Genomic DNA, 25,843 nt, shown 5'->3' with positions numbered 1-25,843 from the left:
CTTTCCAGAATCTATAGAACTTTGGAAGATAACCAACGATACAGCCACAATCTCTATAACCACTTCCTTCAATACACTGGGATGTAGTTCATTAGGTCCAGGGGATTTATCAACATTTAATTTAATAAAGTTTTCACGTACTACCTCTTTATTAATACCATTTATTTTCAGTTCCTCATTTTCACAAGCCCCCTGGCTCCCCAATAATTCTTGGAGATTTTTGGTATCTTTCACCATGAAGACAGACACAAATTATTTGTTTAGTTTCTCCGCCATTTCCCTATTATCCACTATTAAATATTTGGTCTCCACCTGTGATGCACCCACATTTGTCCTTGTTAATCTTTTCCTTTTCACATATCTCAAAACTTTTGCAATCTGCCTTTATGGTTCTAACTAGCTTACAATCATATTCTCTTTCCCCTTTCTTAATCGGGGGCGTGATTCTCCGAGACTCCGCGCCACAATCACGATCGGCGTGGGGGCGGAGAATGAGCGTTGACACCGAAAACCAGCGCAACGGTTTCCTGCTGTATTTTGTGCGACGGTCCCTGGAGAATTGACGTGAATCATGCGCGTGCGGTTTATGCTGCGATGGTGGGAGGCCATTGACAAAGGCCCCACCCCTCGATTCACTGAAGAAAACTGGCCCAGTTTCCGACGGTGTGGTTCTAACCATAATTTGCCTGTATGGAACGATCGGCTGCAGCTGCGGACTCAGTCCATGGTCGCCCTGGTGGGGGGCGGGGGATCCTTCATCGGGGGGGGGGAGGGCTCAGGGACGCCAGGCTAGCGATCAGCGGCCACCGATCCATTAATCAAGAATCTATCTAGCTCTGCCTTATTTACTATTTACAGCACCATACACAGTACGGGTTTATAATGGCGATTTAGTAATCATTGTTTGTCCCTGTCATCTTGCATCATTTTCTTTAACCTTGGAAGTTTACAGTGCAGTAGGAGGCCATTCGGCCTGTCATCAAAATGCAAGCATTTAATGAAAGCCATCAAAAAATAATCATTGTGCCTTACTCTCTCCCCATACCCCTGCGTCTTCTTCTGCTTCAAAGATTTATCCCACGATTCCATCTTTGTTTGAATTTCTTATCAACATAACACTTCTTTTATAAGAATCTTTTCTGGAGATCTGGCAGGACATTTTATCCCATCAGTCGCCTTGCTTGTGAAATGTTAATTTTGTCTGATTTTCAATCTCAATGACATTGTTCTTTGTTTCTGTAGCTCCGTGTGCTCCCACTGATTATCAGTGTAAAAATGGTCAATGTATCCCTGTGGACAACTTATGCAATGGTCACCAAGACTGTGAAGATGGCCCCGATGAAAAACATTGTGGTGAGCAGGTTTGGCCGTGGGATTTGATTCTCCTGGAGATGCAAAATATTCTGCTCCATATGTGGGCCAATTTCTCAGAACATGGGTGCTGAATTCCCGAGTATATTTGCATGTGAAAAGTTGTGTAATCGGTGGTGTTAAACAGAAACAATTACACTGTAACAAAGGCAGCGAGGATGGGAAGACTTAACTTCATAGAATCATAAAATTTACACTGCAGAAGGAGGCTATTGAGCCCATCGAGTCGACACCGGCCCTTGGAAAGGGCACTCTACCTAAGCCTCAGGCCGCCACCCTTTATCCCCGTAACCCAGTAACCCCACCTAACCTTTTTGGACACTAAGGGCAATTTAGCATGGCCAATCCACCTAACCTGCACATCTTTGGAATGTGGGAGGAAACCGGAGTACCCGGAGGAAACCCACACAGACACGGGGAGAATGTGCAGACTCCACACAGACAGTGATCCAAGCTAGGAATTGAACCTGGGACCCTGGAGCTATGAAGCAACAGCACTACCCCCTGTGCTACCGTGCTGCCTGAGCTGTGCTTAATCTGTGCTTGCATAGATTATTTTAACTGTCCACTCGCTCAGTCTCTGCCTGACAGAGTTAAGGGTTGAACTTTTCCTCCTGGTACCTGAAATGGGAAAGTGTCTTTCTGTTTCCCTTCATGGGATGTGGGCATTGTTGGCCAGGTCAGCATTTATTGTTATTTACTAATTACCGTTCAGAGGGTGATGCAGTTAACCTTCTAGTCAATGGTAACCCCATGGATTCTGATGGTTGGAGATTCAGTGATGGTAATAGCATTCATTGTCAAGGGGAGATGGTGAACATGATAATTACCTGGCACTTGCACGGTACAGGTATTCACCCCACCTATCGCAACAAGCCTGATTGCCCTGTTTTTTATGGCACGCATGCACAGGCAGCTTCAGTGTGTGAGGTGTTGTGAATGGAGCCAAACATTGTGCAATGATCAGCAAACATCCCGACGCCTGATGTTACGTTGGAGGAAGGTCATTGCTGAAGTAGCTGATGACTCTCCTAAGATTTAGGCAGATTTGACTCTGCCTAAGACACTGCCCTAAGGAACACCCGGGGTAGTGATCAGTCGCACCATTGCTCAGTATGAACATCCCTACTGCTCAGTGAGCCTCCAGAAATTCTCACAATTGAATATCCATTCCTCTCAGCGATTCTTAAGTTTTAATTTCCTCATTTGTTGTACAAACCCCCAGTACGCCTGTTGAATGGATCCCATCGCAGTGATGGGTTGGTGCAGTTCAAGATGAAGACGAGGTGGTGCTCAGCATGTGTAGACAATTGGTCAGAGAAGATATCAACTTTGCTATGTGAAGAGCTGGGCTTTAGGTAAGGAATGCTTCTTTCTTCATTGGTATTGAGTCACATTGTGTAACATCTTTAGGCACCTCCAGCAATAATTTGTATTGATATCGCAGCTTTAATGGAATAAAACACTCCAAGGTGCTTCACAGGGACCTTATCAGAGACAGAGTTTTATGCTGGGCCACATAAGGAGATATTAGGAGAGGTGACCTAAATCCTGGTCAACTAGATATGTTTTTGGAGGAGTAAGAGTCAACGAGGTGAAGCGACTCTGGGAGGAAACTCCAGAGATTCGGGCCTGGGTAGCTGAAGAAATGGTTCGCCAATGGTTAAGCATCAAAATTCTAGGACGTGCCAGAGTCCAAATGGAGGTGGGTACTAGGCCTGGAGGCGGTCACTGACATAGGAAGAGGCAAGACCACAGAAGAGTTTCACAACAAGGATGGGAACTTTAAGAACGAGGCATTACTGAAGCAGGAAACAATGTGCACTGGGGTGATGATAAATGGAACTGTTATGATTTAGGATGTGGGCAGCAGAGTTTTGTATGAATCCAAAGGGTGCAAAGCGGGAGACCAGCCAGAAAAGCATTGAACACACACTTTATACTCAATACATTCAACAATCTCTCCTTTAACCTGTCTTATTTCCTGCAAATAAAATGGGTGTCCACATGGGCCCTGGTTATGCCTGGCTTTTTGTGGAGTGGGTGGAACATTCCCTGTCCCAGTTTACTCAGGCCCTATCCCACAACTCTTTTTGAATACAACGATGACCTTATCGGTGCCACTTCATTCTCTCGTCTGGGCCTGGGAAAATTTATCGATTTTGCTTCCAATTACCATCCCTCTCTCACATTCACATGGTCCCTCTCTGATAATTCCCTTCCTTGACCTCTCTGTCTCCATTTCTGGTCAGTGACTGACCACCAATATTCATTAAAAACCCACCGTTTCCCTCAGCTACCTCGGCCACAGCTCCTCACACCTCACTGTCATAATATACACCAGTATATCATGGTGCAGATACACATACTGATGGACACACACAGGGACCAATCAACATGTACAAACACCGCAGCCAATCACCAGTTAGAATACACACACTATAAAGGCAGAGGGCACCACGGTTCCCACTCATTCTGGGTGCTGCCTCTCAGTGTAACAAGAACTCATCCAGCCCCGCACAGACTCACACCACGTGCTGAGAGAATCAACTGGTTCGGACAAGGCTTAGGTCTCTAGTTTAAGTTAGCATCATTTAGACCCACAGTCATCGTGTGTTTGTTAGTCAGAAGTAGTTAATAAAATTGAGTTGAACCTTCAATAGTGTTGGAAGTGTCTGTTCATCTCTCAAGTCTACACTAGCCAACACTTCACTCACTTCCTGTAAAGAATCCATCTCATTCTCCCAGTTTCTCTCTGCCTCCAGTCCATCTATTCCAATGGCGTCATCTTCAAAAACAGCACTTCCGACATTGGGGGGCAGCACGGTAGCCTTGTGGATAGCACAAATGCTTCACAGATCCAGGGTCCCAGGTTCGAATCCCGGCTTGGGTCACTGTGTGTGTGGAGTCTGCACATTCTCCCCGTGTGTGCGCGGGTTTCCTCCGGGTGCTCCGGTTTCCTCCCACAGTCCAAAGATGTGCAGGTTAGGTGGATTGGCCATGATAAATTTCCCTTAGGGTCCAAATTGCCCTTAGTGTGGGTGGGGTTACTGGGTTATGGGGATAGGGTGGAGGTATGGGCTTGGGTAGGGTGCTCTTTCCAAGAGCCAGTGCAGACTCGATGGCCGAATGGCCTCCTTCTGCACTGTAAATTCTATCTATGACATGTCAGCCATCATCCTCAGCCAAAGACCCCCCACTCCCCGCCCTCACTGTGGCTGACAGGGCACTCAGCCGCATCAGACTCATCTCCCGCATTTCTGCCTTTGCCCCTTCCCTTCCCTCCCATGAACCATCCCATTCCTCACTTTTATTCCCACCAGCCTCCGCATTTAAAGGATCGTCCTCTGCCAGTCCCGGCAAATCCAGCATGATTCCACAATTTGTTCGACTGTGTTCGCTGCTCCCAATGGGGACTCTTTCACATTGGGGAGACGAACCGCAGACTGTGTGACCACTATGCGGATCACCTGCATTCCGGCTTTAAGTATGACCCCTACCTTCCGGTCACTTGCCATTTCAGCTCGCCATCCTGCTCCCATGCCCACACGCCCGTCCTTGGCCTGCTGTAATGTTCCAGTGAAGCCCGGTGCAAACTGGAGGAACAGCACCTCATCTTCCCATTAGGCACAGTACAGCTTGCTAGACTCAACACTGAGTTCTATAACTTTAGACTGTGAACTTTCCCCTTCATAGTGACCCCTTCTTTTGTAATCTTTGTTTGTCCCAATGCACTCCCCCCCCCCCTCCCCCCCCCCCTCAACCAACCACCACCACAAAGGGCCATCTGTCACTCGTTTTGCAGTTTTGCTTCCACTTCGCGCTGATCTTTGTTCTCTTATTCGCACATTCTGTTACCTTACCTTTACGCCACAATCAACACCTCCTTCAGACCTTAATGGCACCATTAACACTCCTTTTGTCTTGTGTCCATGAACATCTTTGCCAATCTCTCCTTATATCTGCTCTGTCCCTATTCTGCTCCACCTACTCTACTACCCTCTCCCGCTATGTCATCCATTACATTTCTACCCCCTCTGCAGCTCTCAAGAAGAGTCGTATGGACTCGCAACTTGAACTCTGTTTCTGTCTCCACAGATGCTGCCAGACCTGCTGAGTTTGTCCAACATTTTCTGTTTTCATTTCAGGTTTCCAACATCTGCAGTATTTTGCTTTTAATTGAATATAATATAGTACCAGTTTACAGCTTCAATAACATAAGAATTATCATGAAGAGGAGAATTCTATTAGGTTTGACAGACTATTTTCCACCAGCCCCACTTTTTCACCATATTCTGTCTCCAGCAATTTAATGAATGTAATCCGCACTTTGGGAAAATGCGGTGAACTGTTGATCTAGAAACCCGCCATTATGCACGCCACCTGATTTTTTTTCCCAATCGACATCAGCTGACCGCTAGCTTTTCACCAATTCCCCAATTGAGAACGTGTCCGTCAATTATCTTCCTGTTAGTGGATTTCCCAGGTTACGTTCACACCAAAGGATTCTTAGTCCTGCAAGAATAAGATCCGTGTGATTCAGGCACAAGTACTTGCAGCAGTGTTCCCCGACAGTATTACATTAAATGAAAAGCAATTAATCCAACCTGGTTCCTTCACAGAGTACAAGCTGATCAGGCTTGGAAACCCTGTGAACTACTGCGAAGGTGAAAGGATTTCCATGAGCGCTTTAACATTGTAACACTATTCAGCTACCTTGTGCTGTACGTTTTTGGTACAGTTGTTTGAATTCTCCCATCCTTGATGATGAGAAATGATGAACACACAGCAAACAATCCAATTAGGGGGAGGAGGGGGGTCTTCATTGCGTACACATTTACTGATGACTGTGAAGGCCAGTCCTTTAGAGACAGCTGCAGCCATCAGCACTGCACATGAAGCTGCCACTTGGACACGTTTGCCATTCCTCATACACTATCATCCTTTTCAGTTACATTCTCCAATCCATCATAGCCAACTCTCGCCTCATACTATTGTGGCTTCCTTTATTTCGATTCAGGACTCTGTTCTCAGAATCAAAAACGTCACTCTCCAACTTGATGAAGAATTCTATCATATTATAGCTGCTCATCCCCAAGGGGCCTCACACAATTAGATTGCCAAATATTCCTTTCTGATTTCACAATGCCCAGTCTAGAATGGCCTGTTCTCTTGTTGGTTCTTCAATATATTGATCCAGAAAACCATACTGTATATACACCAGGAATTCCTCCTCTAAGGTATTGTTACTTATTTGATTTTCCCAATCTATGTGCAGATTCAAGTCACCCATAATTACAAGTAATCATAGAATCCCGACAGTTGCAGAAGGAGGCCATTCCGCCCATTGAGCCTGCACTGTCCCTCTGAAAGTGCATCCTGCCTCGGGTGAGGCCCCCACACGGGGCTGGTTTAGCTCACTCAACTAAATCGCTGGCTTTTAAAGCAGACCAAGCAGGCCAGCAGCACGGTTCGATTCCCGTACCAGCCTCCCCGGACAGGCGCCGGAATGTGGCGACTAGGAGCTTTTCCACAGTAACTTCATTGAAGCCTACTCGTGACAATAAGCGATTTTCATTTTTTCATTTCACACTATCCCTGTAATGCAGTCACTCCACCTAACCTATTGGATACTAAGGGGCAATTAGGCATGGCCAATCCACCTAATCTGCACATTTTTGGACTGTGGGAGGAAACTGGAGCACCCGGAGGAAACCCACGCAGACACCGGAAGAATGTGCAAACTCCACACCCAAGCTCAGAATTGAACCCAGGTCCCTGGCGCCGTGAGGCAGCAGTGCTAACCGCCGTGCCTGTTGCTTTATCGCATATGTCTCTAATTTCCTGAATATCTTAATGAATATTTTAACTTGTTGGGCACAAGGAAGGGATTGATGGTCAATTCGTAATGGTTAATATTCTAACTCGGCAGGTGAAAATTACCCCAATTCTTTGCCTCTTGACCCCATTGGTCATTGAACCTTCAGTTAATGCCACAGTAACCGCACAGGAGGTTCCTCATTTACGTACATAAACATTGTACCTTGTGCTCCTTTATGGTTACCGTGGTGAATTAGGACAGATTATGAAGAAATTACCTGCCAGAACATCAGCTGAGCTCTGATTAACAGTCTCTACTACTCGTAGCGTCTCCCAAGCTTTATATTTTTATCTTCCATTGAGGATTAGCATCCAGTTAACCTTTTGAATACTATTTGTACCTGCAAACCTTTCATTGATAGCTTAACTGGAGTCTAAATTTCCATCATATCTCCACAGCGCCACATTCCAAGGGTGTAATCACAGACAATGTCACTAGAATTGTCACTTAACAGAAACTGACTGCTTTTAAAACCAACCCGCTACTCTCATCTGTCGTTGTTATGTCGACACTGTAGTAGTTACATTAAATTGCATCAACTGTCTTTCAAATGATCTCTTTATCAAACCATGTATTTTGACAATATTTTTGCCTCTTCTTTATAATTTACCCGCAGTGTTGTTTCCTTTACTGCTCATAGTCTAGTTGCATGCTGGTAGTTCATTCTGGGAATTGAAGGATCTTCCTAACTCTTGGCTCCAGAATATTCCACTAAATATCTGGGCTGGATTCTCCGCCCTGCCGCGCAGGATTTCTGCCTCAGCCCGCCGGCAGGATGCTCCGTTACGCCGGCTGGTCAATGGGGTTTCCCATTGTGGGGCAGCCCCACGCCATCGGGAAACCCCCGGGCTGCCGGCAAAATGGTGCCTCCCGACAGCGGAGAAATCAGTCCCTGGACAGTAAATCATGGGATCCCAAATTGGGATTCAGAAGATCGTGGGTTCAAGCCGCCACTCCAGATATTTCAACACGTGATCACGGCTGACATTCCCAGTGGAGCACTGAAGGAGTGCTGCATTGCCAGAGGTACCATCTGTGTGAGACATTAAACTAAGGCTCCATCGAATCTCTCATGCGGACACAAAAGACAGTTGCAGGCATGATTTAACAGCCACACTGCGCCCGACGTGGTTCCAGGTGCGCCGGTTAAATAGCGGGACGGGCTAATATCGGAATCTGCACTGGGCGTAAATCAGTTCGCGATTTAACCGGCCCGCTCCTGCTAGCGGGTTGCGGATCCTGCCCTGATGCGGTGAAACATCAATTGGCACCAATTAAGACCAGTCTCCATCTCATGTAAGTCCAATCTACTGGCCTTCAGGGAAGTAACCGGCTCCCCACCGGGAGGTCGTGAGGAAAACCTTTAGCACTCCTTTTTACAAATGGGAAGTTGGCACAGTGACTACTAAGGGGAGCTGAGGAGGTGAGGTGCCATTTCCATTCTCCAACACACAGCTCAGGAGTACTGGAGCTGCTGTCCAGTGTTCGGGGTTGGGGGGGGGGAAATCCCTGGGGGATTGGGGGGGGGGGGGGGAGACTGCAGGGGTGGTAGACCTGGCTGGAGTGAGGGGTGTAGTTCCTGCGAGCCCACAAGCCATCTCCAAATATTGTATATACCCATAACAGGTGCAACTACAGCTGCTGCCCTATTAAACCCTTCCAGGACAGACTCTGTCAGTGGTTATGTACTGACGGTCACTTTAACTCCCTTTGATGGTGAACAGCCTCTAGCTGCACAGTTGAAGAGTATTGCTCAAAAGGAATTGGCATTGTTAGTTATGTGAACATTTCACAGCTGCAGGTTATGTTTGCTGCTTGTTCCTGCTGGTGATTAGAAATGCCTGGAGCAGGAATGAAGGACAATTTTGTCTAAGATACCTGGGCCCTGGAACACTGGGCTCAGGGGGAGGTATGAGTCCAGAAGACAATCCAGTTTGAAGCAGGAATACCCTGCGGGACCCGGTGCGTGACATTGATCTAAATGGGCCACCTGATGACTCCATTGAAGAAATGCTTTTGTAGGTTGCTGATGCTTTTGTTGCTGGTGTGGTGAGTGCTGAACGTAACTGACTTGTCACCGCGGGTCCAACGCGCTGGAAGTCAAGGATGTCCAACTGCACCTTGAGCGCCAGTGGAATATGTGGATGCCAGGATTTGGTTCCGGTGAGATTGGGCCATTTGGGAGGGGCCTGCACAGCTGCTGCTCCTGGATGGAGAATGGGACTGATCCGTGGAACAAGTAGTGCATCAATGGACAGATCATTTCTACGACAAAATTCTGGACATGATAACACATTCTCAGGCTTATCCTCCATTTCTTTTGAGGAACCTGTAAGGGGTGATACCGTGTCGTTGGGGTTTTTAGTGAACATGAGCTGTTATAGCTTTGTATTGATACCAATGCGGAATGGTGGCATTTCCTTGTTGTTTAATGGTTAGTGCGGTTTGTGGAATGTTACTAGGTTGATTTTCAAATATTTGTTACTGTTGACCGTTTAATAAACAAAATATACCCAAGTGCATTCTTGTGGGTATACGTACCATGTCTCAGACGCGTCTTATTGCCCAGCATTCCAATCAATCTGTGAGGCCCTGGACACGTTGCACCATAGAGGAAGCAGCTAACAATCAAACACTCTCGAGCTGGGCTTCCGCACTGGGGATATCCCCCTGACCAGAGGGTGAGTGTGGATCAGGGGAGGGCACAGGAGCACAGTCTCCATTATGTTCTCAGCAAGGGTCTGGGGTCCCGGGGCTCCTGCTGTGGCCAGGGGTGAGTGTGCAGAGCTGGGTTCTCCAGCACAACTGGCTCGGTGGGTTGTTCTCTGAGAGAAGACGGGACACATAAGGGTGGGGGAGGCTCGGGGGATTTGAGGGTCCCGGGGTGGAAGCCCTAACTGTATGTCGGTTTCGCTCCTTCTCCAATTCCTTACAGCTACCACAATGGATGGTGTTGTTGACCCCGCAGAGGCTGCCCTCGCAGTGCTGGTGGATGCCAGGCAGCCAGATTCCAGAGAAGGCGGCAGCAGCGTTGACGCAGGTTGGATGTGGCCCTGTATGTGAAGGTGACCGCCGCAGAACCTGCAGGCCCGGCCATCCATCAGGAAGAGGAGGGGTGCCGAGAGGATCGCTGGCGAAGGCCAATGGTGTACAGGCATCATTGGTCATACGAGGAAATGATGGACAGCATGTGCTGCAGGAGACTCCGCCTCAGCAAGGAGACGACAAGGCCCCTGTGCAACATCCTCGCGGACTTGGCCCCCCTGAAAGAGTGGGATGTCCACTCCCAGTGGCCACGAAGGTAATCACAGCCCTGAATTTCTATGCCACCGGATCTTTCCATGGCTCAAGAGGGGACTTATGCGGAATATAAAGAGCCGCATCCCACAAGTGCATCCATCACATCATGGATGCCCTGTATGCCCGGGCAGCTGACAAAATCAAAATTGAGCTGGACCAAGCCCTGGGCAGCAGGATTTCCCACCATTGCCAGCAGGCCCCAGGTCTAGGGGGTAACTGATGGCATGCATGTTGCCTTGCACACAGTGGGGCAACAGGGAGTACCCTTCATTAACAGGAAGGTGTTCCACTCCCTGAAAATTCAATGTCTGCGCAACTACCAATTCCAGATCCTGCAAGTGTGTACATGCTTCCCAGGGAGCGTGCACGACAGCTACATCCTGGGACACTCGGAGATCCCTGGAGTCTTCGAGTGCAACCCCATGATGGCAGGTTGGTCTTCTGTGCTAAGGGATACCCGCTAAGATCCAGGCTGATAATGTGAATGCGTAAGCCGGTGACTGGTGCGGAGACCTGATATAACGAGGTCATGTTGTCATCCATGCTGTCATTGAGCGGTGCATCAGACTGCTCAAAATGTGGTTCTGATGCCTGGACACTCTGCAGTACATCCTCCAGAGGGTCTCCCACATTGTGGTGACCTGTTGTGCCCTCCACTACCTGGCACAGCAGCGTGGCGACATGCTGGAGGAAGGACATGCAGCCTTGTCTGAGCAGGAGGGGTCGAACCAAGAGGAGCTGAAGGACGAGCCTGGGGAGGACCCACGGCTGCAGGATGGAGGACAGGCAGCAGTGAGGGCCCGGCATGCCCATAGGACCAGGGATGCCCTCTTTGTCTTCATTTCTCATAGGACGAGGCTTTGTCTATCAGCTCGCCTACGACTTGAGGCAAGCCGGTGTGACGAGGATGGGATTCGGGAGAGGTGGAGAACTCCAACACCCCCCTAGTGGCAGGCACCAGATAGGCCTCCAGAGCTCCCTCCTCCCAGACAGTGCCCTCCCTCCTCCCAGACAGTGCCCTTAGAAGCCTGGTGTCTCCATGGGTTCGAGGGGCAGCAAGAGTGCATTCCAAAACCCTCTGCATCATCTGGCTCTGCCGCTTCTGGCATCTCCTCATTGTCTGCGTCATGGTGTTGATGACCTCAGCGATGCTCTGGAGTGCTTCAATAATTCTACCTGCATCTGGGACACATCCCTCAGCGGTTGGGACACATCCCTCAGCGGTTGGGACATGATGTCAAGGCCCTCAGCCATGGTCAGTGTTGACGCCGTGTTCCAGGATTCCACTGCGGTCGTCACCACAGCAGTATTGGCCTCAGTACCATGCATTACTGCTGCCATCTCCTGCTCCTGTAGCCTTTGGGACTCCTCCAGTCGGCTATGCACTCGCCAAAGTGTTGCTGGCATCCCCTCTTCATAGAATCGTAGAATTTACAGTGCAGAAGGAGGCCATTCGGACATCGACTCTGAAACCGGCCCTTGGAAAGAGCATCCAACTTCAGCCCACACCTCCACCCTACCTCCATAACCCAGTGACCCCACCTAATCTTTCTGGACACTAAGGGCAATTTATCATGGCCAATTCACCTAACCTGCACATCTTTGGACTGTGGGAGGAAACCGGAGTAGCCGGAGGAAACCCACGCAGACACGGAGAGAACGTGCAGACTCCGCACAGACAGCCACCCAAGCCGTGAATCGAACCTGGGACCCTGGTGCTGTGAAGCAACAATGCTAACCACTGTGTTATCGTTACCCCCCCCCCCCCCCCCCCCCCCATTGTCCTAGCATCTGCATTAGCTCTGGGATAACATTGCCCAGAGGCTCGGTGTCTGACTGGGACTTAGCTGAGTCCTGGGGTCCAGCAGATCTCTGACCACTGACTGCCTTGGATGTTCCTGCCGTCTCAATCACTCACCCACAAACCACCATGATAAATAAAGCTTACCACAGTTCCTGGATTTCAACATTGGAGTGACAGAGGCTGCAGTAATGCAATTAACCCAGCATTTTTAATTAGCTGGAGAAATGCAGCCTTTATCAGCACTAATTTGCTTTCAATGACTTTGCCAAAACTTCTCCAAACATGAAAAATTACTCAGTGCTATTACGGATCCGTGTGTTGACAAGGAAAAATGGTCACCTGACCTCTGAACTCTATTTTGTGTTGCAGGCAAGTATCCATTTATACTTTACAGTTTATATTTATAGTTTATAATTTCATATAGTGTGAGCTTAAGAGTAGGCCTTAAATCTTTATAAATGAAAAGAAATTGGATGTGTTTCTGAAGCATTTTTTAATATTTCATGATCACACTGCCAGGAGCATCAACAAAACATCGAACAGGTCTGCTGATGGCAATGAACCTTTTGCAAAAGTGGAGAAGAATTCAAGTGGAGTCCCAGCACTTGTACCAAGGTAGTTAAAACACATTTTGATTCACTAATGGGTTGTGGGCATTGAAAGCAATGCCATCCCACCTATGGTTCTGCCTAATTTGGCCCAGTTGAGATGGTTGTGGCCGGCCGCCTACTTAAATCGTTGCTGGCCGTCACTTAAATATTCACCCGTGAGTGTCAGGTGCGCAGAGTCAGGAGCATCCCCAGCTTCACAAACCTGGCTTTAAAAAACCCCCATTGCTCTTTATACCCTTCATGCCAAATCATGCCCCTTTACCCAACCCAACATGGTGGGGGCAGGACCAGAGAATGCCACGAAGTCGGATTTGTGGTTTGGTTGATGGGCGGGGCAGGGGGGGAAGGAAGAACCCCGCAGGCAATGTGGTGGACGGCAGGTGTGTAGTGGACCGGACAGAAGGCCTGTCTCAGGGTTCTGGTAATATGTCCAAAATTTGTTTTTAGAAAGGAGAAATGAAATGAAAATGAAATGAAAATCGCTTATTGTCACGAGTAGGCTTCAAATGAAGTTACTGTGAAAAGCCCCTAGTCTCCACATTCCGGCGCCTGTTCGGGGAGGCTGTTACGGGAATTGAACCGTGCTGCTGGCCTGCTTGGTCTTCTTTCAAAGCCAGCGATTTAGCCCAGTGTGCTAAACAGCCCCTTACAACCCATAATACAACCCATCCCATGCCAACCCATCCCAATGCCACTTCATAGCCGATTCCCACCCCCATTGCTTTTTATACCCTCATGCCAAATCATGCCCCTTTACCCAACCCAACATGGTGGGAGCAGGACCAGAGAATGTGGCCAACCATTCAAAGGTCCATTGACTTTGGCGGGACCAAAACATTCTGCCACTGGGAGAGAGCATAAGATTCCCCCCGAAGAATTTTCCAGCCTTTCATGTCAGCGGGATCTGCCAGTCCTGCCAATATTAATGGAGATTTGAATGACTCGCTGGCGGGGGTGCTGGGAAATTCCAGCTTAAGTGCCGATTGCAGATTTCACTGCATTGAAAAACCACTCATTCATAAAAACCTATTTACGACATTTAAATTCCTTTAACAACCTAATGCCTTACAACAGCAAGCATTAGAACTCACTGTACCACTTTAAAGAGTCCATAACTACTTGCAGCTGTCAATCAAACTGAAATGGCAAGCACCTTGCTGTGATAATGGACAGTTGCTAAATCAGTCATGCAGCACTTATCCAGTAATGGAAGGTGTTAGGTTTATCTCAAAAGGCAGAGGGAAATAGCAGGCAATGTTTTTTTTTAACCCTCCAGATAATTGTTTTTGAAAGATTTAAGAGGCTACATTTTAAATTCCACAACACCTTGACAGCTCCCTCTGACAAGTCCTCTTGACAATTACAATAGGTCCACTTTACAGTTGCTTGTGACACTTTTGACAGTTGATTGCGATAGCTCTGTTGACAGTTCCAATGAGCTTTTCATAGAATTTATAGTGCAGAAGGAGGCCATTCGGCCCATCGGGTCTGCACCAGCTCTTTGAAAGGGCACCCTACCCAAGCCCACACCTCCCCCACAACCCAGTATCCCCACCCAACACTAAGGGCAATTTTGGACAGTAAGGGCAATTTAGCATGGCCAATCCACCTAATCTGCACATCTTTGGACTGTGGGAGGAAACCAGGGCACCCGGAGGAAACCCACGCACACACGGGGAGAATGTGCAGACTCCACACAGACAATGACATAAGCCGGGAATCGAACCTGGGACCCTGGAGCTGTGAAGCAATTGTGCTAACCACTGTGCTACCGTGCTGCCCCAGCTTGATTGTTATTGAGTTGAGACACTTGAAACACACGTTCATGCTATTTCTGAACAATTCCAAAGGGCATTTTACCTCCTCCAAAGGCTTCCCAGGGCCATTTCCTAAGGGGTACTTTGCCTCTCTTTATCATAGCTAAAGAAATGCACAAAGTTCAGGCCGACTGTTACCAGCCCTACTCTACACACTTCAGGCTTCATACCCCTGGTTCACACAAATCCCACCGCTGGAGGCAGCTGATGATGTAAGTAGCCATCCTCTGTGAATCGTACATCTGCAAAACACGAACCACTGCCCACCCGGCCCTCGCGAAAATGGAAAGTGTCATGCTGGGGGCACCAGAATGACAATTTCCGGGTATTTCCACCATTTGCATCACACTGGAGAGGTTCTCTGTCATGGTGAAAATCTGGGCATGTGTGTCACAGGTGCTACCACAGTATTCTCAGTTTTGGCCCTATGAAAATGAAGGAGCTGTTGTTATGTGTCTAAGTCTGAATGATGTGTGACTTGGAGGGGAACTTGGACGTTGGTGCTTCATTGCACTTGCTGCTCTCATCTCACTGGGTGGCAAAGACATGAAGACTCTGCACATTGCAGTAATATTATACATGGACTGACACTGGAGGAGTCCGGACTAAGGTTAAATTCCCAGCAGCAAGGGATTATTCTCCTGCTGAGGAAACTCTACGAAAATTTTCCAATCCACAAATTTTCCAACATCCCAGGTAAAGATGCTGCCGGGGGCAGCAACGTGCAGGACGTTCTGAATTCTCCCTCTGTGTACCCGAACAGGCGCCGGAGTGTGGCGACTCGGGAGTTTTCACAGCAGCTTCATTGCAGTGTTAATGTAAGCCTACTTGTGACACTAATAAAGATTATTGTTAAGATGCAAAATCTTGTGATGTGCAACCAGCAACAACAATTGGACCCCATGGCTGCCAAGCCAAAGTGCAGATTAGGAAGGGTGACCAAAACCCTGGGCAAAGAGGTGGATTTATGGGAGATTGGTGTAGATAGTAGGGTGGAGAGGTACACATTCTAAAGGGCAGTACCTGAGTGAAATTAACCTACCCAGTTTAGTGTGAATCGACAGCTTCATGGGAGGAAGGGAGCTAAGTGAAGGAGGTGAGTTTGCATGTTGCATCTGTTGTAAAAATGTGTTTGGTTTCTCAGTTGTTGGATTGAGAGTGATGTTGACATTTGTAATTGGTGCTGTGGGCGGCTTGCTGTGTGTCAGCGTGAAGTGACAAAGAGTGGAAGTGACATTGCGTTAAGTGATTTCATTCTTTTTGCCTTGCAGCGAGATGTGTTCAGGCAATGCTGTTGTGTATCTGAAGTGCAACAAGAAATGTGAGTAAAGAACTCGAGGGTTAACTCCCAAGAAATGAACTGCACCCCCCCCCCCCACCCTCCCACACCACCACCAACAGCGTCAATATTACAGCTTAGTGTCTGCCTAAAGGACTGGAACTGACATTTAGTTAAAATGCAACTCGTACATACTCTCTTTGTAGCTGGATCCCACTGAGATGTGTGTCACTGCAGCCCAGAATATCCATGATGTAAAAACATAAGCATTTTATTAAGAGCTTTGTTTGTACGCCCCTAGTTTAAATAGAGCGTAGATCTCATTCAACTCTGCCTCACCAACCATGGCCAAGTGGTTTTCCAATTTCATTTTTTTTTAATGGATTAATGGATTAAAGTACAGGATGCAGTTGGCAGCCTGGGATTTCCCACCCTGCCACTTGCCTGCACCTCCCGTTCCAGGGGCATCATGCCAGGCAGCATCATGCAGTGCCTCCTCCGGCCACTGCAGCGCTGTGCCTGGTGGGGCGGGTGAGAGCAATTAGATTGGCCAGCATTCATGTCAAGAGGGCTAGAATACAAGACCAGGGATGTACTTCTGAGGCTGTCTAAGGCTCTGGTCTGACCCCATTTGGAGTATTGTAAGTAGTTCTGGGCCCCATATCTAAGGAAGAATGTGCTGGCCTTGGAAAGGGTCCAGAGGAGGTTCACAAGAATGATCCCTAGAATGAAGAGCTTGTCGTATGAGGAATGGTTGAGGTTTCTGGGTCTGTACTCGTTGGAGTTTAAAAGGATGAGAGGGGATCTTATTGAAACTTACAGGATACTGCGAGGCCTGGATAAAGTGGACGTGCAGAGGATGTTTCCACTTGTAGGAGAAACTAGAAGCAGAGGACACCATCTCAGACTAAAGGGACAATCCTTTAAAACAGAGATGAGGAGGAATTTCTTCAGCCAGAGGGTGGTAAATCTGTGGGACTCTTTGTCGCAAAAGGCTGTGGAGGCCAAATCACTGAGTGTGTTTAAGACAGAGATAGATAGATTCTTGATTAATAAGGGGATCAGGGGTTATGGGGAGAAGGCAGGAGAATGGGGATGAGAAAAATATCAGCCATGATTGAATGACGGAGCGGACTCGATGGGCCAAGTGGCCTAATTCTGCTTCTATGTCTTATGGTCTTATGGCTGCCCCAAAGGTGGGACTATCTTCCAAGTAAATGCAGAGCTCCCTCCTAATGCCAGTCAACACTCGTTAGAGTGTAATAGGCCAGCGGGGCTGATGGCGTGGGCAGGGCCAAGCCCTCACCACCCGGAAAATTCAGGCTTATGATTCTGTGGATTTCCGACTCTTATGCTTCCTCCCTTTAGCTTGTGGGAAGAGTCTGGTCGCACCGAAGAATGTTGGGAAGATTGTTGGTGGCAAGGATGCAATCGAAGGCAGTTGGCCCTGGATTGTGTCCCTTCATTTTGGCATGCGTCATTTGTGTGGAGCCACACTAGTCAGCCAACAGTGGATTGTTTCAGCAGCTCACTGTGTTTATGGGTAAGCCCCGTCACAATTTATTTCCCACATTTACTGTTCATTTCATCACCCTGCCACATCCGTGAACTCCCTGAGGGAAAGGCTTGGTGCACAATATCAGTGAGAAGGAGTTACTGAGAACTCCAAGGACCATAAAGAGAGCAGTAATGACTTGATCAGGAACATAAGATTGGGCCAAGTCTATTACGTCTGTTCCAACATTCAATTTGCTCATGCCGATTTGGATTTTGACTCCGTCAACCCATCTTGATTTGGTAACTCTTATTTTACTTAATAAATCCATCAATCTCAGTTTTGAAATGTTCAAGAGCTCTTGGGAAGAGTGTCAGATTTCCACTATCCTTTGTCTACTTGAGAGGCCAAAGAGGTTACCTCAGACGCTGTAACGTCTAGATTTTGTGCACCAATCTCTGCAGCAGGGCTTGAAACATCAACGTTTGACGCAGAAGGGGCAGCAGGGTAGCATGGTGGTTAGCATAAATGCTTCACAGCTCCAGGGTCCCAGGTTCGATTCCCGGCTGGGTCACTGTCTGTGTGGAGTCTGCACGTCCTCCCCCTGTGTGCGTGGGTTTCCTCCGGGTGCTCCGGTTTCCTCCCGCAGTCCAAAGATGTGCGGGTTAGGTGGATTGGCCATGCTAAATTGCCCGTAGTGTCCTAATAAAAGTAAGGTTAAGGGGGGGGTTGTTGGGTTACGGGTATAGGGTGGATACGTGGGTTTGAGTAGGGTGATCATGGCTCGGCACAACATTGAGGGCCGAAGGGCCTGTTCTGTGCTGTACTGTTCTATGTTCTATGTTCTAAGATGAGAGTGCTACCCACAGCAGCACTGAGGAAATACTGCAGTGTCAGAGTTGGTCTTTCCGATGTGATGTTTAACGGAGACCTCATCTTCTCTCCCAGATGGATGTAGGTTATTTTATGATGTTTGGCTGAGGGGTTAACATCAGCAGGAGACACTTTCAGGGAGAATCCTGCTTCCTTACGTAGCTGTGCCACTCCTGAATGGCTTTACTGTAACTTTCAGGGTCTGCTCCCTTGTTTTGGACTCCCTGACCAGAGGAAATAGTTTCTCTCTATCCATCATACCAAGAGCACCCTACTTAAGCCCATGCCTTCACCCTATCCCATAACCCAACCTAACCTTTTGGGCACTAAGGAGCAATTCAGCATGGCCAATCCACCTAACCTGCTCATTTTTTAATTATTATTCGTTCATGCAGAGGCAGCACGGTAGCATTGTGGATAGCACAATCGCTTCACAGCTCCAGGGTCCCAGGTTCAATTCCGGCTTGGGTCACTGTCTGTGCGGAGTCTGCACATCCTCCCAGTGTGTGCGTGGGTTTCCTCCGGGTGCTCCGGTTTCCTCCCACAGTCCAAAGATGTGCAGGTTAGGTGGATTGGCCATGTTAAATTGCCCTTAGTGTCCAAAATTGCCCTTAGTGTTGGGTCTTTAGCACATGATTGCTGATGTCACTGGTACTTCATAGTCCACTTCACTCATTGACAAAGCCTTTAGCACATGATTGCTGATGTCACTGTTATGTCATAGTTTACATCACTCACTAACATAACTATTCTATTACTCATTATTTAACACTAAAGATTCACTAGGGTATAGATCTTCCAATCTCCGGATAGTCGGATATCGGATGTACCCTTGAAGATGTGTTCAGGGATTCCCTCAGATGTCCAAAAGCAAAGACTCCATGGGAATTTCTCTGGAAGTTTGAATATTCGGTGGGCAATTCCCCTGATTCCTGGGACCCTCTGAAAAAGTCTCCCACTCTAAGTTAAAGTTGGAAATTTCAGACATTTCCAATTTACTTACCTGAATTATTACCTAAGAAAAATCCTAGCTATCCCGAATCACTCACACTGACCAGTCTGACCCCCAACTACCCCCTCACCAAGCCTGACTCGTCTTCACACCCGACTATCCACCTGACCAGACCTGACAGGTCCCAGCACCGACTCGACCTGACTAGCCCCCAACTTGACCTAGCTAGGTCCTACCACCCAACACTCCCTGACTACCACTCAACCCGACCTGACTAGCCACTACCCCACCACCCCACCCAACCTGACTCCCTCCTGGCCTGTCAAGCCCTTAAAATCCCACCCAACTAACCCCTGGCCCAACCACCCACTCATCCAGCTGCTGCCCACGACGTGGTGTGCAGTTTCTGTGTGACCTCTCTCTTTGCCGCTGCCTCTGGAGTTTCCTGCCGAATTTCTGCAGGATCCTCCATCTGAAGCTTGCCCTGAAGAATGGGAGGAAGGTTACGTGTGCATTCTTTGTCGTTACTGTTACACCGTGGCTACCCTCTCCCTTCCTTTGGCTTATTGGCTGTTGGCTACAAACAGGTCTTGGAACAACTAGGCGAATGGCTCCCATGTTTATTTTTTGGAAAGTCTTCATCCGACCCCTGGATGCCGAATTTGATTTTCTCCACCTGGAGAAATTCCGACAGGTCGGACAGCCAGTCTGCAACTTTGGGTGGTGCTGCTGACTGCCATTTTGAGCAGGATTCTCCGGGAGGAGGGGGGGGTGAACCTTGACCCTCACCGCCGTGGCAGAAGCTGCTGGTTTCAAACCTGACATGCAAATTCTTCTTTTCTTCCCGAGTGATTGATTCTTAACACCACTCACACCATCACCTGTATCCTGAAGTACCCCCCAGCTAATGGATGGATTTTTGAAATTAGATTTGAAAGATCCAAGGTGTGCGGTAATAAGGCCTCGGCAACTGAGCTTTTTTATAATGGCAGGCCTGGGGTAGGAGGAAGGGAGAACAGATTTGCGAGAGAGGTCTAAGGAGCAAGGGACATGATAATAAAGAATTGACGTGCAAAACCTTCCTCACCTGCAGGAGGAACCTTGATCCCTCAAAATGGAAGGCACTATTGGGCCTATACACACAGCTGAATCTCACCTCCCCACAGACACAGAGTAGGCTGATCGATCGCATCTTGATTAATCCTCATTACAACAAGAGGAATAAGGACAGTGACATCGCCTTGATGCATCTGGTGGCTCCAGTGACTTACACAGGTATATCTGCAACATTTCAAACCGCGCTACCTCCTCTTGTTATGAGCTGCCAGGGTATTTACTTGGGATGGTGTGGAGGGCAATTTCAGAGAATTTACAGTGCAGAAGGAGGCCATTCGGCCCATCGAGTCTGCACCGGCTCTTGGAAAGAGCACCCTACCCAAAGTCAACACCCCCACCCTATCCCCATAACCCGACCCAACACTAAGGGCAATTTTGGACACTAAGGGCAATTTATCATGGCCAATCCACCTAACCTGCACATCTTTGTGACTGTGGGAGGAAACCAGAGCACCCGGAGGAAACCCACGCACACACGGGGAGGATGTGCAGACTCTGCACACACACACACACACACACACACACAGGTAGTGAGGGTGTTCTGCAGTGTCGGAGGTGTTCCCTTCATGTAAAATGTAAAAATCAAGGGCGCGATTCTCCGCTTCGATGGCAGAGTGTCGGCGCCGGCGCCAAAATGGGAGTGTTTCACTCAGCGGTCGGCACCCGTTCCGGGACCCCATTCTGCGCCGTACAAGTGGGCAGGCAGGGGCGCAGTGGGAAGCACGGGGGCACGGCTTTGGAGCAGCGTCGGAGATGCGGCGCCACGCAATCGACGCGGCGCCGCGGCGCACACAAGGCCACGCGAGCGCACAGGCTGCCGATGGAGCAACATGGCGCCGTGCCCAGCAGCGCCCGGGTTCACCGACCATGACCTGGAGACGCTCCTGGACGCCCTCAAGGAGAGTAGAGGGCGTCTGTACCCTGAACACGGCCAGAGGGTCCCACCCAAAGTGGCCCAGCATCTGTGGAGGGAGGTGGGCATGGCCGTCAGTGCCATCGCGTTGACACTCAGGACTGGCGAGTTTGCACATTTTCCCCGTGTCTGCGTGCGTTTCCTCCAGTTTCCTCCCACAATCCAAAGATGTGCAGGTTAGTTAGGTGGATTGGCCACGCTAAAATTGCCTTTTAGTGTCCAAAAGGTTAGGTGGGTTTACTGGATTACGGGGATAGGGTTGGAGAATGGGCCTGGGTACGGTGCTCTTTCCAAGGATCAGTGCAGACCCGATGGGCCGAATGGCCTCCTTCTGCACTGTAGGGATTCTATGATTCTATGAAATGGGTAGGGTGTGTGGGGGTTCCCTGGGTCCTATTGGCAATCAATACCAGTAAAACAGACTACCTGATCTGCAGGCTATGCCACCTGAAGAAGGAGCCGTGCTCCGAAAGCTCGTGTTTGAAACAAACCTGTTGGACTTTAACCTGGTGTTGTAAGACTTCTTACTGTGCAGGCTATGATCTGCATTTGAGAACAGGGGCAAAATTCTCCCATCGGGAGACTAAGTCCCAACGCCGAAGTGAAAACCGAAGTGTTTCACTCCGACATCGGAGGTCGCTCCTCGCCCCATGTTCTCTCACCCCCGGGGGGCTAGGAGCGGCGCCGCGTCATTTAATAGGCCAGACTCCTTTTGAGTCCCCCAGCAGTGCTGGATCTCCCCTCCCCCCCCCCCCCCCCCCCACAGGCCGCCCATCCCCCAGCGGTGCTGGATCCCCCCTCCCCCGCCTCCCCCACAGCCCCCCCCCTCCCAGCGATCCCGCGCTGTTCCCGCCGGCAGCGACCAGGTGTGGACGGCGCCAGCGGGAACCTGTCGTGTTGGGCAGGCCGCTCAGCCCATCCGGGCCAGAGAATCGCCGCTCGCCCATTACAAACGGCGAGCGGCGATTCTCCCAGTGGCCAGCCGTGAATCTCGCCGCGCCGGTTTGGTGGGGGTGGGAGAATCGCGTGCGGGTGCCGGGGCGGCGGGGCAGGACTCGCGCGGCGCACCGGCGATTCTCCCACCTGACGTGGGGGGTGGGGCGGGGGGGGGGGGGGGGGGGGGGGAGGATTCCGCCCCAGGATTATCACCCTCTAGGTTGCTGCTGGAAGAGCAGGTAAAAACAACAAACAATGTACATTGAAATAACGGCAGATCCTTTGGAGATGTGCTGACTGTCGAATTGGATATCAGCACCAGACACCATGAGCAATCATTATCCCCACCATCACAGTGTGAATTGGAAGTATCTGCATAAGAGCATTGTAGAACAGTCTGACACAGTTTCTGTCTCTTTCTGCAGTTATACAATCATTCTGACACCTTGCTGTTACTCTAGTAATCAAACACCTACAAACTTGTCAACATGTCTCCCGCTGGCTGTTTGGGAGAACAGTGAATGGTTTGTTCACAAGTTTTGCGTGCTTATTTTTCAGAGTTTATCCGGCCCTTGTGCCTCCCAGCCAGGAAGCAACAGTTCTTACCGGGAAGTATGTGCTACATTGCCGGTTGGGGTGCAGTGGCTCAAAATGGTAAGCTGGGCAGGACGTTATAACAGCATGGAGGAGAGTGGGTGTCTGAGAGGCTTACCCGCGAGGGATACTAATTTCTCGTTTAGTGTTTGCAATTCGCCAGAATTGCGCTGGTGTTTCCAGGAATGAAGTGGCATGGGGAGTGGAGGGCAGGCACAGGCAGCATGTGATCATACCTCCAAGAAACCTCCAACCAAAGATGGCAAATCTTGCTCTGATTAGACATAGAACATAGAACAGTACAGCACAGAACAGGCCCTTCGGCCCTCGATGTTGTGCCGAGCAATGATCACCCTACTCAAACCCACGTATCCACCCTATACCTGTAACCCAACAACCCCCCCCTTAACCTTACTTTTTAGGACACTACGGGCAATTTAGCATGGCCAATCCACCTAACCCGCACATCTTTGGACTGTGGGAGGAAACCGGAGCACCCGGAGGAAACATGTCACTGGAGATTTTCTCAAATGGCCTCCCAACCCCAGCCACTCCGCCTAGTCAAACGGCCTTCCCCCTCCCTTCCTCACCTCACCCATCTACAAAAACCTTTAATACTAATAAATAAAAATTCAAAGAAAATGAGAAAACTACACACTTGCACATTATCTTTTTGCGCCTGGATTTGCTGGCAACAGTACTCAGGGGGTGGACCTTCAATTCCTGTAGTTTTCAGGACATTCCTGGAAGATTAGCCAGTCGGTTCCTGCCTCCTTACCTCTGTAATCTTCTCCAACCCCATAACCCTTTCAGATCCCTGCGCTCATCTAATTCCGGCCTCATCAGCATCCCTGTTTTAAATTGATCGGCCATTGGTGGTTGTGAGCTCTCTCCCTACACCTCTCCACCTCCCTATTTTACTGTCCCCCTTTAAGATGCTCCTCAAAATCTGCCTCTTTGATCAAAATTCAGCCATTTGCCCCAATCTCTCCTTCCGTGGCTACTTGTCAGATTTTGTCGTGAAGCGCCTTGGGGTGGTTTATTATATTACTGTTGCTACGCACATACAAGTCGTTGTTGTGGTGATATGCCTGTGAATAATATTGTACATACTCAGCAACGCGACCTCCAACCAGCAGGTGGCATCAGACATCAGTCATGTGACACCTGGCTATCGGAAGTAGGTTGTTAGGCGTACGCCAGGACAGACGCACATAAGGGTAGTGCCAGGAGAGTCCATGCAACTCAATCCGTAACTTAGTCTGTATGGCATTGATGTACCATCAATGACCACGAGACAAAATGGCGAAACTATTGAGGCTTTATTGTTCTGGATGTTAAGCCTCCTGCAGCTGGAACCAGAATGGAAGCAGCACAGGAGAGCGTACACTTTTATACAGCGCCTGCTGGGAGGAGGCAGAAGGCTGGGATTTACTGTGTTACCTGTAGTACAGAGGCATTGCCGTAATACACGTAGTGTGTTACCAGTGGTGTTTACCACAGGCATTCTGATTGTTGCCTTACTACATGTACATCAATAAAACATCATTCTAGTTAAGTCACCAGCAGTTCTGTATGAATCATTGCAAAGGTCACAGAACGTAACAGTTGCCATTTCTCACTTTCAGCCCAACATCTCCAGTAACTCACCCAAAATATCTCTCTGAATATGTGAACCTGGTCAGGGGGTTTCTGAAAACTATTTGGAAATAAAATCTGGACCAGATTCTGTCTTCCAATTATATGTATCCTGAACCATTACTGGATAATGATCAAGAGCATTAACCCATAGAATCATAAAGGTCCACTGGGCAGAAAAGGCTCTTCAGCCAACCGTGTCTGGGCCGGTCAAAGACAACCACCTAACTTTTCTAATCCCATTTTCCAGCACATGGCCCATAGTCTTGTCTGCCTTGGCATGGCAAATGCACATCTGAATACTCCTTAAATGGTATGAGGGTCTCTGCCTCCACCATCCTTCAGCTAGAAAATTAGAAAATGTTTCCTTGTACAAAAGTAGAATATGGAATTTACAAAGCATTGTTGGGGTCCAGTCCACAACACTCTTTTAAAGTAAACGATAGTTGTCTCAAATAGAGCATCATTAGGGATCAGTAGGGAGTGCACAGGGGAGCAGAATTAGGCTAGATGGACCATATGGAGGAACACAGTTGCTGAGCTGCAGGGCCTGTTCTGTGTTCTCATGATAAATCAAGAGACTGCTTTCCCTCTCCATCTTTTGTATTTGATCGACCTTTCACCTTCATCACCCAGGGCCACCAGCGAGTGTCCTGCAGGAGGCGGAGATCCCTCTTGTGTCCAATCAAAAGTGTCAGAAGCAGTTGCCACAGTATAACATTACAAAAAACATGATGTGCGCTGGTTACGAAGAAGGAGGTGTGGACACGTGCCAGGTAAACCCCTTTGCGCTCTGAATTATCAGGTGTGACAATAAGCAGTTCAGTTGAGCGTGTCCTCAGCATATTTCTGTCGTCGTGTTGGTCTGTTTAGATATCGGGTTTTCAACCAAATGAAGCCCGGTTCAAACGTGCTCAAATGCAAAACAGTTTCTTCACCTGCAGCCTCCTGGAAATTAAATCCTCCTTTACAAATTCCTCAATGTCGAACCGAACCCTACGTCCGCTACCCTCTCCAACCTAATATAGCACCTCTCATTTTCTAATCAGCCCGCAGCAATGCTGTTTCAAAGTCAGAAGGTCAATGACGTCAACACATAATCTGGACTGGGACAACTGTGCAGCCAGGGAGTGTGACGCTGTCTGAGATCTGAGCCCATGAATAAGCTGTCAAAATGTGGGCTATCTCCTGTCCTTCAGGTGGACATGGAAGATTTCCTCTGGATAATCGAAGAGCAGGAAGCTCTCTCGATATTCAGTCCAA

General features: G+C 48.8%; 1 protein-coding gene across 1 annotated transcript in view; it reads left to right on the top strand.

Annotated features, from left to right (window-relative positions):
* The window catches only part of tmprss15 (transmembrane serine protease 15), a 115,355-nt gene that overhangs the window by 88,960 nt on the left and 552 nt on the right, over positions 1-25,843 (top strand). Inside the window, exons 17-24 of the mRNA XM_038801257.1 lie at positions 1,243-1,353; positions 2,597-2,729; positions 12,876-12,971; positions 16,056-16,105; positions 17,432-17,606; positions 20,477-20,658; positions 22,907-23,002; positions 25,217-25,356. Coding sequence (XP_038657185.1) covers positions 1,243-1,353; positions 2,597-2,729; positions 12,876-12,971; positions 16,056-16,105; positions 17,432-17,606; positions 20,477-20,658; positions 22,907-23,002; positions 25,217-25,356 — 983 coding nt within the window. The remainder of the gene's footprint in view (positions 1-1,242; positions 1,354-2,596; positions 2,730-12,875; positions 12,972-16,055; positions 16,106-17,431; positions 17,607-20,476; positions 20,659-22,906; positions 23,003-25,216; positions 25,357-25,843) is intronic.

This window comes from Scyliorhinus canicula, chromosome 7 (assembly GCF_902713615.1).
Source record: "Scyliorhinus canicula chromosome 7, sScyCan1.1, whole genome shotgun sequence".
In the NCBI taxonomy this organism is placed as follows: domain Eukaryota; kingdom Metazoa; phylum Chordata; class Chondrichthyes; order Carcharhiniformes; family Scyliorhinidae; genus Scyliorhinus; species Scyliorhinus canicula.
This window is presented reverse-complemented; position numbering and strand designations above follow the sequence as displayed.